General features: G+C 56.1%; 1 protein-coding gene across 2 annotated transcripts in view; it reads left to right on the top strand.

The window, feature by feature from the left end:
- TRIP4 (thyroid hormone receptor interactor 4) overlaps positions 1 to 738 on the top strand; it is a 48,477-nt gene extending 47,739 nt beyond the window's left edge. For both annotated transcript variants that reach the window (XM_054042188.1, XM_054042187.1), the window contains one exon: positions 483 to 738. In XM_054042188.1, coding sequence (XP_053898163.1) covers positions 483 to 527 — 45 coding nt within the window. In that variant the 3' untranslated portion in view covers positions 528 to 738. The remainder of the gene's footprint in view (positions 1 to 482) is intronic.
- Positions 739 to 13,525: the final 12,787 nt, after the last annotated feature.

The following is a 13,525-nucleotide window of genomic DNA, read 5'->3' as shown; positions in this document are numbered from 1 at the left end:
TGCAGGGCTCCAGCCTGCTCTGCTCCGCTTCTTCAGGTCACTGCCCTCATTCATCAGGGGCCCTGCTCTGATCGCTGGGCCAGCGCAGGGATGTCTCTCCTGCACAGTGTTTGGAGAAGGTACCTGTGTACGAGTGTTTCCTTAAAACATGTCATGTCACACCAGTGAGCAGAACGATCTGTTTCCTCCCAGCAGCGGCGGGAGCAATGGATGTTAATTTCCTCTCCTCTTTGCTGAAGCCCCCCCAGGATTTCTTTTCTGCGTGGTGCACAGTGCCTCCCCGCTCTCTGTGTCACGCCTGCAGAGCGAACGGATGAGTTTAGAAATGCCTGGCTCCTGAAGCAGGATAATTGAATGTGACAGGAACACACTAACTAGGAGACCTCACTGCCTCCAGCTGATTTGCATTGCAAATGACACTTAAAAATAAAGTGATGAGATGTTTTGTTGGTTTTTTTCCCCCTTTCTCCCCCCCTCTACAGGGAAACTGGATTCAAAGATTCATCAGGGAGCAAAGAAGGGGTTAATGAAGCAGAAGGCGATTGTTTGAGCTCCCCACCCACCAGGAGCCCAGCCCAGCTGCTCTTCCTGGGGCCTTTGGGACAGAGTGGAGGTGGAAGGTTTGAAAGGCAGGTGCTTCCAGGGGGACTGAGCATTGTTAAAATATCTGACTATTGTATTCTGAGGCCATTAAAGGAGGAGAGCTTTGTGCCTCGCTCTCTACGTGCGCAGAGCCCAGCCAGTCTGGCAGCTTGGAGTTTCCTGTGTCTTAAAAGACCTCTGGTGCTTTGGCTGCAGAGGCTGGTCTGATGGCAAGCTCAATGGAGTGCTGGCATCTGGCTCCGTCTGCTGGGACACGGCACTCAAAGCATGCCCCAGACTGGGTCAGAGGATTCGGAAACAGGCCAACATCAGCCAGCAGCTCCTTGTCGCCCAGCAGGTCCAAGCTGGCTCAGCCCTGGTGGTGTCAGTATCCTCTCCCCGGGCAGCTAGGGGAAGAGAGATTGTGACTCCAGGTCCGTTGGCCAGAGCGGGTCAGGCACATCACAGCACCAGGCTCGCGGGAGTTGTGCTGCAGCTGCTCACGGAGATGCTTTGGCAGCAGTTCCTGCTGGAGCCGCCTTGGCAAGCAATGTGCTCTGTTATAGCAGGAGATGTACTGGTCAAAAAGGAGCGAAGCAGGATGGGGCTGAATGTCATAAAGCTGAGCTGAGCGCCCTCCCCGAGCCCCATCCCTGCCTCTGCAGAGTGCAGGCCAGAGGAGGAGGGGTGGGAGGGGAAAGGTGAACTCAATGCTCTACCCCCTCTTGCTCAGAGCTTTATTTGCGAGGCTGCTTCCCTGAGCGGTTAGTAGCAGCTCTTGGCGTCTTCAGCAGCTGGGCAGCCTTCAGTCTGTGCTCCGTTTTTATTCCAACCAGCTGCCTGCCCGTGAGAGCTGGCTCCCATCCAGTAGCTGTGCGCGTGACTTGGAAAAAACCACCCCCTGTGTTAGGAATCAGATTGATTTCCCCTGTCTTTAATCCTTCATATTCAGCGTCTCTGTGCAGTGACATGCCTGTGCGTTGGTGCTCACTGGGCTGTGTGCCTGCCGTGCTGCGTCGCTTCAGGCACCAGTTCGACACGGCCTAAGCGTTACTGATTCCCAGCCGAACCCACCCCGCCCCCTCCCCCACATTCCAACGACGACAGCGCTAACCCGGAGCGATGTCACTTGGCACCACCACGCTGGGCAGAGCGGCAAATCCCCCGAGAGGCACGCCACAGCCCCAAGGTTAGATGCTCTCAGTTCATTATGCAGATAATGGTTAAGTTGCCCTGATCCTGCTGCCCTGTTTGTCTATTACCACAACACACTGGGAGCCAGGAGGACTTGGAGCATTCTCAGCAGAAGGCCCAGCGCATCACTTCAGTATTCCAGAGGTGAGCAGCCAGAGCCATAGGCATTCTCAGCTAGAAGGAAATTAGCTCAGGCGACACACAAATGCCATCCTCGGCCTCGGTGCCATCTCCTGGCTTGTCCTTTGCTGGGTTTGTGTTGTGCGTGTCACTCTGTCTCTGAGCTTCTGTCTCTGGTCGATATGGATTCAAGTACATGTAGATCTCAGCCAGGGTGGAGCTGGCTCTGAGGTTACTGAAGAGAAGCTGCCATTCCCTAGGACAGGGAGAAACAAGGGGAAGTTAATCCCTTCCTTCCTCAGCTGGTCCTGCCCAGCCTGTAAAATTCCCCCTTCCCATCCTGGCCTCGCTCACCTATTGGTAAAATTCCCTCCAGCTGGACTTTGGCCGCAGGCCCTGCCCCCTGACCTGGCAGCCCTGCACCCTCATGCTAACTGCTTTTTGGTAACTGTTTCTCCTCCAGTGGCAGCTATGGCCTCCACTCCAATCAGGGCCCCGGTCTGCTGGGTGCTGCCCAAACCTCACCTGCTGAGTGCCCCAAAGTATCTGTGCTCTAAGATTAAGCCAAACATCTCCAGTGACTGCAGATACCTGAGCTGGAGGCGGAGCAGGGGATCGGAGGCGTTGAGAGGCAGTTGCTCCGTAGTGATTGGGGATAGACAGCTGATGGGGCTGTGAAAGGAGGAGAGACTCACCTATGCTGGCTGAGATTCAGACTGCTCTGGTGGCAGATGCAGGAGATCTGGGGCCCTGCAGCCCCCTGCGCTGGCTCTGTGGGTGTATGTGGTTACTAAAACTGTCACCAGATGGTGTGGTGCTGCCAGAATAGACCTAGACCAGCCCCCAGTGGAGGACCTGCTGGGCAGCTCAGGCGTTGGTGAAGCAGTTTGGGAGACTACTCGGGGCAGCAGGATTACTCCATGGGGAGCAGCAGAGCAGGCCCCGCTGCTGCTCTGGCTTATGCTGCTGCCCACTGTGCTTGCCATTTATGCGTCCTTGAGTCCAGCGTTAAAGGTGGCAAATAGCCTCCCCGCTGGCTGTGCAGGGCTCTGGCCCCTATCCCTGGCTCTAGCTTGGGCAGGTCATGTGGTCTCTGGGTGCCTCTGCTTTCCTGTTTGTAAAGTGGGGCTAGTGCTCCATTCGGGTGGGGGAAGGCTCAGTGGGCTAGCGAGGGGTCTCACAAACCAATGGGAGCCTGCCCACCCTCCAGCCTGCGGCCCCAGCTGCACTAGAGTAGTGATGGGCATGGGCTGCAGATCTGGGGTGCAGTGTGGACAGGCCGGTTTGCACCCCGTGAAGCTCTGGGCTTCCCAAGGCACTGACAGGGGCTAGCTTGTGCCCAGGGTGGGCATGGGGCCCTGGCCTTGGGCCTCAGTCTGTGCTGGCCTCTTAACCATCCCTTGGGCATGTCCAGCATGGGTTGATGCTGCAGCTGTGTTGGGTGTCGGGCTTGGCCTGGTCCCTGCTCACCCACTGTCTGGATCTGCGGATTTGGCTAATGTGCCCAGTTACACCCCCAGCCATCCCATAGCAAGGATCTGATCTGCCCCTGCCCCGCTATTGCCCAACAGGACTGTGCAAACTCCTCCAAGAGGCAGTGCTCTGCCCTGATTTCCCCACCCCTGACTGGGCGAGCACCTGGTCCCATCTGTACTTCACCAGCCTCTCACACAATCTCTACTAGCACCATGCCTGTGGCCGACTGAGTGTTACCTGGCAGCCAGCAAGTTCCCCCACAGCACAGCCTGCCTGCCCATCCCCAGCTCCTTGGTGAGGGCAGAAAGGGAGCCAAAACTGGCACAAGGTTTGGGGGCGCTGCCTGGGGATGCGGTGCTGCTCATGGTGCTTCCGTGCAAGCAGCCTAGGCTCTCGCTCCCATCCAGTGCCCCCAAGTTCTGACTCCTGAGCGGTGGCTGAATTTTGGTGCTGAAGGAAGTGAGCCTTGTCTAGGCGTGTAATGTGCATGCCAGGCCACCCCATCCAGCCCCAGTGCAGGAAGTTAGAACAGAGCTGGGCACTATGACTGCAAAGGCTGAACGGTACTCGGGGAATGGAGCTAAGATTCCCAGCCCTTCTCCTTCCCAAGGCCCCTCTCAGTGTGTGTTGGATGCTGGCCCCCCATCTCCCCATACGTACAGAGCCATGTGCCACCAGCAGCCTGTTCTCTCACAGCTCCCCTGGGGCCGTGGGAGATCCAGGTGAGACACCTCTTGGGACCAGCTTCTGCTCTGCCCCACTGAGTGCCCCCAGCCTGGAGCTGGCAGAGGCAGTGGAACAAATCAGAGCACAGGACACGGAGCGTTCCTTGGATCTCTTCCTGGATTTGTTTGCCTTAGTCACAGCCCTCCACTGCCCCAGGGAGCTTGGCTAACTGGGAGATCAGGGTCTTTCCATCTTCAGGACTGAATTATCCTTATCTCCCTCCTGCACCCACTCCCCCGGCTGCCATCTCCCCACTCCCCCATCCCTTCTCCAATCTCAGCCATGCAAGAGCCTTCTCCTCTGCTGCTCTCCAGAGCAGTCTCCTTGAGCGCGGAGCCTTAGCGGCTCTCCCCCTTGTTTCAAATCTGCCTTGCAAGGCAGCGCTCGCTCCCTCACAAAGTCCCTCCCACAAGTTAATTTATTCATGATGTCATTCATTTCCCCATGTTTTACACCGCACATGATCTTGTCTGAAGTCAGCTTGGCTCCAGTTTGTGTGAAAGACCCTATACTGAATAAAGTGCCTTTGCCTTCCTTGTTACTGGTGGTGTTGTGGGAGTTGTGGTGCTCTAGCATTTAGACAACCCCAGCTGTGCTCAGCAACTCCTTGTGCCAGACCCTCCCTGGCCTCAACGCTTACAGTCTCAAGAGACAGGGTGAGAGGAAAATGCCCAGAAATGGGAGGTGATGTGTCTAAGATCACACAAAAGATCAGTAGCAGAGCTCAAGTAGGCTGTAGGTCACATGACTCCCAGTCCACTGACCTATCCACTAGAGTGACCATGCTGCCTCTAACTCCTTATTGGGATTCCAGTGGTGCCCAGATATCTGTCTGGCCTCTGGGCTCCACTGTTATCTCATAGCCAAAGGGACAAGCTCCAGGCTGGGTGGTAGCCTTCTAAGACCGCATAGGCTGCTTGCCCGTTCTTATTTTATTGACCAGCTACTGTGCTATTGCAATCAATGCAACCCCTCTGAGCTGGCGCGTACCCATTTCCTGCTGCCACAGTCCCTCACCCCATTGGCCTTCGACATTACAAGCCAGTGCTTTAGAGAGTGGATTGGGGGTAAAAGGCCTTTGGGTGTGTTGGCAAAGAAAGACGAAGCCAAAGTGAGAGAGAGCAGATATCAGGTTCTGCTAAGCCGTGGGCCTGGCACCAGCCCCTGTAAGAAAGACCCCTGGGACAAGAAGATCAAGGAGCCCCTGTGAGGTGAAATTAACTCAAGGCACTAGACTGACTCCCTGGAGCAAGTGAGACCGTGGGAGGCACAGTCCACTACCACTTCCTCTTCTAGCGCTTTCCATCTATTGATTTCAAACTGCTTTACAAATGGGGAAACTGAAGCACAGAGCAGGAAAGTGGCTTGCCCAGGCTCACCCAGCACGCTAATGCAACAGCCAGGAGTTGAACCCAGGCCAGGGCCCTACTCACTAAACCACATCGTCTCCCCAACAAAATTGCCTCATGGCTGCTAGCAGTCACTGCTGAAGTGCTGCCTTGTGCCATGATGCTAAATAAGATGTAGAAGAGGAGCCAATCTTTCCCCCAAAGCTTACAGGCTCCACGGATGGCCAGCACAAAATACACTGCCAGCCCCAGGGACAGACTGGACTGAGGGAGAAGGGCTCCCTGGTGTGAGAAGGGGCTGCAGCAGGGAAGGCAATGCTCCAAAACTTTGGCAAGCTGAAGTACTGGCAATCAGAGCACAGTGTGTGCCTGGAGCGGGGGGGAGGAGGAAGAGTGTGATGCCTAAGGACATCTACTTCCCTTGTTTGTATCAGGCTGCTGAGCTTTCCTGAGGGGCTCACCTGCCCTGGGGGCCCTGCTCCGCCTCAGGGGTCAGCAGGGATAAAAGTCCAAAGAGACCGAGTAACCCTCTGGCTGAGGTTACAGCAACCCTTGGGTGCTATGAGCATCATCCCAATCACCTTGTCTCCCCCACATAACCAGGGAGCCACTGATTTCTTGTGCCTGGGCTCCTCCCCTTGGGGAAGGCTGGCGAGAAGCCAGGTCGTTCAGGAACCCCAAGAGGATGGGAAATTGTTTCCTTCCCAGCTGTCCCCCAGTGGTCCTGTGGCGAGTGTGGGCTGGGGCTCACAATTGGAGAACTCAGCGATGGTGTGTGTGGAGCCCTTGGGTGACTGGCCATGTTTGAGTCCCCTCCTCAAGGGAGAACAGGCCGGTCCCATTGGGCTGGCACTGAGCCCCCAGGGGTTGCACCCCTGGGGCATCAGCACACATGGGCTGTGCAGTACTCCTAGAGCAGAGAAGGGGCCTTCTGTTTGAACCAGACACACAGTCCACCAACCTGCACAGCTATCACTCCTCTGGCTGCTCCCCACGCCCCCCAGCTAGCCATCCTGCACTTTGCCAGCATTGAAAGTGCATTGGAGAGGGCCCCGTAGATCTAGCAGGCCTTTGAATGGAGCCTTGGCACCACAAACGTCACCCCCAGATTGCTCCCCCTTACCCGGCCTGCATGTTTAAAATCTCCCTGCGCTCATCTCCTTGACGTTTCTGGGGCACTGAGTGGGCCCTTTGCAGATGCAGGACAGTGGAGTTAACCCCTTGGGTGCTGGGACCCACTGCACCCTGTCACCACGGTGTCCATTGTTCCATTTCTCAGTTTTGCCTGGGGCACCCACTGTTTAGCAAAACATACATGAAGAAAAGGGGCATTGCCACATACACACACACATCTGCAGGCCATGTGTCGGCCAGCTGAGGGGGCCTGGCCCAACGGGGCCTTGCACTGGAGTGCCCTCTCCACAGGGCTGCTGCCCCGGCTCAGTGTATAGGCTGAAGCCATTGGCATCACAGCCTGTCAGTCCAGCCCATCTGCCAGGGAGAGGGTGCTCTGAGTGCCACCTGCCTGCTCTGAGTCAAAGCACCCACATCCCGGCTGGAGCCGGCGGGTCTCTGTGGAGAGGAGATGAATCCGAGGAGAGGCCAAGGATGATGACTCCACTTCACAGCGGTGAATGAAGCCAGCTCATGGAGCGCCCCTAAGTGCAGAGAATTATGCAGGGCTCGGCGAGAATGGGCAGCGCCGTCTGCTCCCATTGGCATCCCTGTCACCCCCGGGCTCCAGCCTGCAGCGCGGCTCCGAGGGAGGCAACTGTATGAGAGCAGAACAACACAGCTGCAGGGGAAGAGCAGCGAGGCTGCACATCTCACCTGATACCTGCTGCAGCAGAGCCGGGTGTGTATGGGGTGTCCGTGTGAGTCTGCCTATCAGCATGTCTCTGTCCTCTCTGGGTCTGGCTGCGTGGCTCTACCTGCCTGCAAGCAAGTGTGTGTCACTTTCCCCCGAATGCACAAGTGTCTGCAGATCTATGACAGGCTCGGCTTGCTTCTGGGTGGGTTCATTTTTGTGTGGCCAGGTTGTTAGCCTGACTCAGTACCGTGCCAGGAGCCTGGTGGGGGCAGCCGTTAGCCTGGCTCCTGCTCTGCACCCTGTCTGGCCTGTGTGATCCTACCAGGAGTTATATCTCCAGTTGCATAGGATCCTCAGCGCACACAAGCCATCCCATGGCAAGGTGGAGTCCCTGGGGAAAGGCTCTGCCACTGACTGGGCTGCATTGCACAGCTCAGCACACTGTAGCCTCTGGAAGACAGAGGCAGCTCTGGTGGTTTGGCCAGGTCATGTGGTAGATGCACAAAGGGCGTCTTACAGTACATCCCACCTGGAGGGGAGAGATGGTGACTCAGTGAGGATGGGAAAGCCTGCTGCCACATGCTCCAGGAATTGGTGTGGGGCAGTTCTCTGGCCTCTCTTATATCGGGGAACACAATAGTCCCTTCCAGCCTTGGAATCTGGGAATATGCTCCTTAGGATGGAGTCAAACAGCTTGTTCTGGGAGGACTGGGTTGCCCAAGTGCTGCACCCCATGCGTGTCTGCCTGTGTGTGTGTCTCTATGCCTGCCCCCAAAAGTGTGTGTCTGCCTCTGTCTGCCTGTGTGTGCATCTCTCTCTCTCTCTCTCTCTCTTTCTTGGTCTTTGCGTGTCTCTGGCTGAGGTGGGTCAGAATGACCGGTTTTGCCCCAGGGCGCTGGTGCATGGAGCGCAGCCTGGTGAGTGACTGGCTCGCCCCCAAGATGGGCACTGCATGCAGGGCCATGGAGGACCTGTCCCTGGGCCTTTCTAGGGCTGCGGCTGGAGCCACTGACGGAGCAGGGGGGTGACCAGCCTGGCCTGGGAGCCTGCAGAGGGAGTGCACAGCCCCCCCAGCTGTGTCTGACCCGTGCCTTGCTGCTGGCCCAGCACTCGCTTTCCCCTCCACCTGTTCAGGGACCCTTTATCGCTAGTGCTGCTGTGAGAGCACGAGCAAGCCCCGCTGCCACCACATTCTGGGAGAAAACAAGCTGAGCAGGGGAGGTTTGCAGATCAGCCTATAAATTATTCCTGCTGCGCGCATGGCTGCAGGTGCTTACTCGGCAGCTCTGATCTCGCTGGCCCTGCTGAGATCCCCCCTTCCCTCCCGCTAGGTCACCTCACTCCACTGCGCACTCTGACAGCTAGTGATTGTTTTCAGCCCGGCACTACGCTGCCTTTCCCTGTGGCCTGGGTTTGAGCAGAAGCCCGCCAGGCTGCTCCCTTCCCAGCAGCAGCTCCCCCTGCTCCTGCCAGCGAGAACCGAGCCACCCTTCCCACCCTCTGCTCACACTGCCAGAAGTGTCATCGCGCCACTGATCTCTGCCTGCCCCAGCGATGGGCACGGGACTGGGGCAGGGCACTGGCTGGCACAGCCAAGGGCTTAGTCTGGGGAGGGTGGGAGGCGGTCCAGGGAGAAAGTCCTATCATAGCCCATGTGTTCTGTACCAAATAGACCATTAAAAACATGGCTTGGGGGCTGGGCCAGTGGCCCCGAGGATGGGGGGAAGGAACGCTTGGCATCTCAGCCCCATGCTCCTGCCACGTGACTGTCCCCCAGCGAGCCTCCCAGCCTGCGTAGAGAGTCTTGGGGAGCGGCGCTCATACTAGCACACTCAGAATAGCTCTGTGCACTTAGTGGCAGCAGCCATGGCTCAGGCAAGCCACCCAAGCTCGGAGCCAGTGGATAGGTGGGCTTAAGCTCAGGGGACTAGCCTGAGCCTCTGCCTGAGCTGCTGCTGTTAATGCTCTAGTGTGAGCCCTGCTAGTGCGAGTCTGGCTACTTGGGCTAGGAGGCTTACTGCCAGCTGCCGTGTAGACAGACCCCAAGTGCGCGTGCAGCTCTGCTGTGCTAGGACAGACCCACTCCTGTATGCGATGTTCCGTTGTCCTGGGAACCTCTTCAGGACACTTGCCATGGCCGGCTTTGCATTTCATCCAGCCAGCGCATGGGAGGCCGGTGGGGTGGTGGGCTCAACACATTAACGAACATGATCTGCCCTGAAATGGGCAGTGCTGATTTTTAAGAAGTGGCTTTTATGTTTCTGAGCTAACACTCTCCTGAGATGTGTGTGGCGGGGTGGCTCACACCTTCAGGAGCCACTGGTTCAGGCTTTCTGCAGACTCAGGCAGGCGTCGCTGTGTCAGTCACGTCATTCACATTTTCAGTGGTTTTTTTGCAACTGTGAGGGCTAACAGCATAATGTTTTAGTGAAAATTGAGGGGCTTTAGCCATGACCATGTGCGGCCCCCAGGAGTGGGACAGCCCTCAGGCATAGATTTCTCTCTTTTCACTTCACTATGAAGTTAGTGTCAAACTGACAGCCCTGGGCAGGGAGCTCTTCACTCTCGAATTCACATGCTCTCAGTTGTGATTTTACCATAGGGCTCAGGAGCGTGGGGCCCAGCTTCTGCCGTCACATGTGGCCATGAGAAACTCATCTTTCAAGTTTCTGCTCCTGCTGGTAGTGGAGAAGAGGCTGAAAATGTGACCCAAGTGCAACCTGAAGGCTCAGAAACCAGACAGCAAAGAACGAGAACCCAGCACTGATTCGTTAAAAAACAAATCGCCTGGTTTTTAAGTCCCAGCTGAAGATTTTTGAATGCTTGGGGTTAGCAATACTAGAGCAGGCCCAGCCTGGCAGGGACCTAACAACTCATTTCATCTCGACTGCCAAAAAACCCTCAAAGGAAAACAACTTTCAGTCCCTATTTTCCTGGGCTGGACTCAAGCTGGGACAGTGGTGCCATCCACCTCTCCTCATAGGCACTGGTCACATTGAGATGGATGCAAACTGAGATATAGTCATCAGGCCCTGGGGGCTGGCAGAGGAGCTCCTAGCAGGCAGCATGGCCCAGCGGCTGCCTGCGTTGAGGGGGGGCAGCTGGACTAGCGCTGGCTGGCATGTAGCACTGGGGAAGCCCAGAAGTGGCTACTGAAATTAAGATTTCATTAAAAGAAACAAAATTATATTCTAGCTTTGACTCGCAGGCACCTTTCGAGCATGGCCCAATGCGGCATTGCCTCTGCAAGTCTGCACACAGGTCAGTGCAGCCCACCCCTCAGACTCATCCGAGACACCCACTGGCATTACACCAGGGATGGATTTGTCCCAGTAACTCTGAGAGGTGTGACTGGCTCCCAATCATCTCAATGGGACACTGATTTTGTTAACTCTGAGGCCTAATGATGACAACTGAATGGACTGTCAATTATTTCACTGCTAATCATTTTAGCAGTAACATCCACCCCATCCCACCCCGGGGTTACAAGAGCAGTGCCTGGTCTGAGTCCTGCCCTGCTAGGACCCATCCTCCCCTGGCTTGCTCCCCTTGAGCCAAGAACCAGCACAGGGGAGTGGTGCATTGGGAGGACAGGCTGGGTAGGGGAGGAGGAACTAGCCCTGCACGAGAGCACGAGGCCAGTGACGTCCTGGAGAAAGGGCTAGGGAAAGGCTGGGGAGCTGGGCAGAATTTGGTTCTGATTGGACCTGAGCAGCTCAGCCCCTGCTGCCCAGCCAGATTCCCCCTAGGCACTGAGCTGAGTGGGGCGTGGGGCTGTTGCACTAGCTAATGCCAAGCACAGGCGGTTGCAAACAGCTAGCCCCAGGGCAGTGCACCAGCTGGAGCTGGCTGCTTCACCTGCGCAGGGGACAGAGAAGGCCAAGGGGGCCTTGACCATTTGGAGGTGGAGCAACCCACCAAAGCCAGCTCCTCTCCAGGGAGCAGTTGCCAGCGCCCAGAGAGTAAAGCCAGTCCCAGCAACTGTGGAGGGAAAACGCCTCGCTGACTGAACAACCACTTCCACCAGAAAACAGACGTTTTCATTTAAAGGCTGGGGGGGGCGGGAGAGAAGAAAAATCAAGCCCCCAGCCCACGACAATCCCCCTTTTCAGAAACGAGAGCAGAAAGGTGTTGTTCTGGGGGGAGTTCCCCAGCACAACTGTAACAGAGGCCTAGCTGTAACAGAGCCTGCGCGTGCTGCCCCCTTATCCTCTGTTCACCACACACCAGCCTTGGGAAGGGGACCAATTAACTCAATAGGCCACACTAGAGGGGAATGAGTCTGGATAAGCAACTGCTGCCCAGGGATGGAGCCCAGCTAAGAAGAAGTAGGCGGGGCGACAATAAAGCCAGGGAGAGGGAAGCAGAAGGGGCTGCAGCATGGAGGCCTGCAGCCAGTCTCTCGCTGTAGAAAGGGAGAGGCGGAGAGATGACTTGTGGCCCTGGTGGAAGGGCATACCCAAAGGAGTATAGTGGGAAAGAACATGATAGAAGAGAAGTAGGAGTAGCCAGGGGAACAGCAGCCAGGTTTGGAAAAGTGCAGACCATGGCTGCTGGTTGTAGGGTCCCTAGGCTGGAACCTGGAGTAGTGGCCGGGCCCAGCTTCCCCTACCAATCAGTGCAGAAGTGATGCAGACCAGGCAGTGGAACAGCAGACTGCCTAGGACAACATCCAGTGGGACTTTGCAATCCTGTACGGGGAGGATGAGGGTGACCTGGCAGGAGGGCCAAGCTGCAGAGAGCACCCTGAGTGGCAGAGAAAGAGGCAGCAGGGAGTGCAAATCAGCAGCAGCAGGGCATGTTGGACATGAGTGGAGTCGATCCCTGGAGCAACCAGGAGGAGGTGCCTTTGTGGCGAGTGGGACCCTGGGACACCCTCCAACGAGTGTGTACGTGACACACCATGTGGACTCCTGGGATGCAGCACTATCCAAACTTGACGCTTCATAGCATCGCTGGACAAAAGCAACCAGCACTCATTGGTCATGTACCTCCCCTTTGCCCTCCTCTAGTGCCTTTGGCACATGGATCAAAAAGCACTGACCCAACTGTCACAGCTCCCCACAGGGGGATGAGTGAGTGTTATCATCCCATGTTACATATGGGGAAACTGAGTCACAGGTAGCTGAAGTGACTTGGCCAAGGTCACCCAGCAAGTCACTAGCAAAGCTGTAAATAGACCCCAGCTGTCCTGACTCCCTGTTCTAACCACCACCCATCACTGCCTCTCATGGAATTCTCCAGGTAGAATTCAGAGTAGCAGCCGTGTTAGTCTGTATCCGCAAAAAGAACAGGAGTACTTGTGGCACCTTAGAGACTAACAAATTTATTAGAGCATAAGCTTTCATGGACTACAGCCCACTTCTTCGGATGCATATCCAGGTAGAATTGTTTGCTGGGGTGATATCGCCCTTCTCAGTTATCAGACAGGGCCAGCTTCGAAAATGCAGCCCTTCTGTCTGTCCTGCCCCCTTCTGGGCCAAGATCCATCTGCCAGCGAGTGTCCCCCAGGGTGTTTAATCTGCCAATCCAGAGATCCTGGTTTATGCTCCCTCTGCATGAGACTCACTCAAACAGGGAATTAATCCAGGTGGCGCACGCCCCAGCCAGGTGGCAGCAGCGAGTTACCTCTTAGCAGCTGAATCGGGCACAGCTCTGGCTCTTTACAATCCCCAGAGAAAGATCTGGGGCTTTCACCCCCCTACCCCCCCACACCCACACCTGTTTTGTCTGAGTACTGGGGATACTTGTTTGCTGCTGGTTCCCCATCAAGTTCCCTTGGGGTGGTAAAGGGAAGACGTGTGTATGTATAGGCCTGTGTGCCTGGGCTTCCTTTGATATACAAACACATCAGGGCAGCCCCTTTGCACTGCACAAGATCTGCAGGAGCCTTTTCCCCTGCTAGCCTTACTCAGGACCAGCAATGTAGCTGGTTGGACCTTTCGCTATGTACTTGACTTGTAACAGTGATGACATCCTTCACTTTGCAAACTTGGTGAGGAAACCTCAATTGTGCATGCTGAGTATGGGATGTAGGGTTGCCAACTCAGACTGAAGCTATTCTGGGAGATTTCCCCCCCCCCCCCCCCCCAACATGATGTAATGTAATTTTCTTAAAATATCCTATTAAAATCTCCCGGACTGCTTTCAGTAATCACCGGGAGATGGATGCCAATTCTGGGGGACTCCAGGCCAATCCTGGAGGGTTGGCAACCATAGGTGTGACCTATCCCCAGCAGCCAAAGCTCATGAGGTTGGCTTAAAAACC

Source organism: Malaclemys terrapin, chromosome 10, assembly GCF_027887155.1.
Source record: "Malaclemys terrapin pileata isolate rMalTer1 chromosome 10, rMalTer1.hap1, whole genome shotgun sequence".
NCBI lineage: Eukaryota > Metazoa > Chordata > Testudines > Emydidae > Malaclemys > Malaclemys terrapin.
The sequence above is the reverse complement of the archived record's forward strand: the minus strand, read 5'-3'. Positions and strand labels throughout refer to the sequence as shown.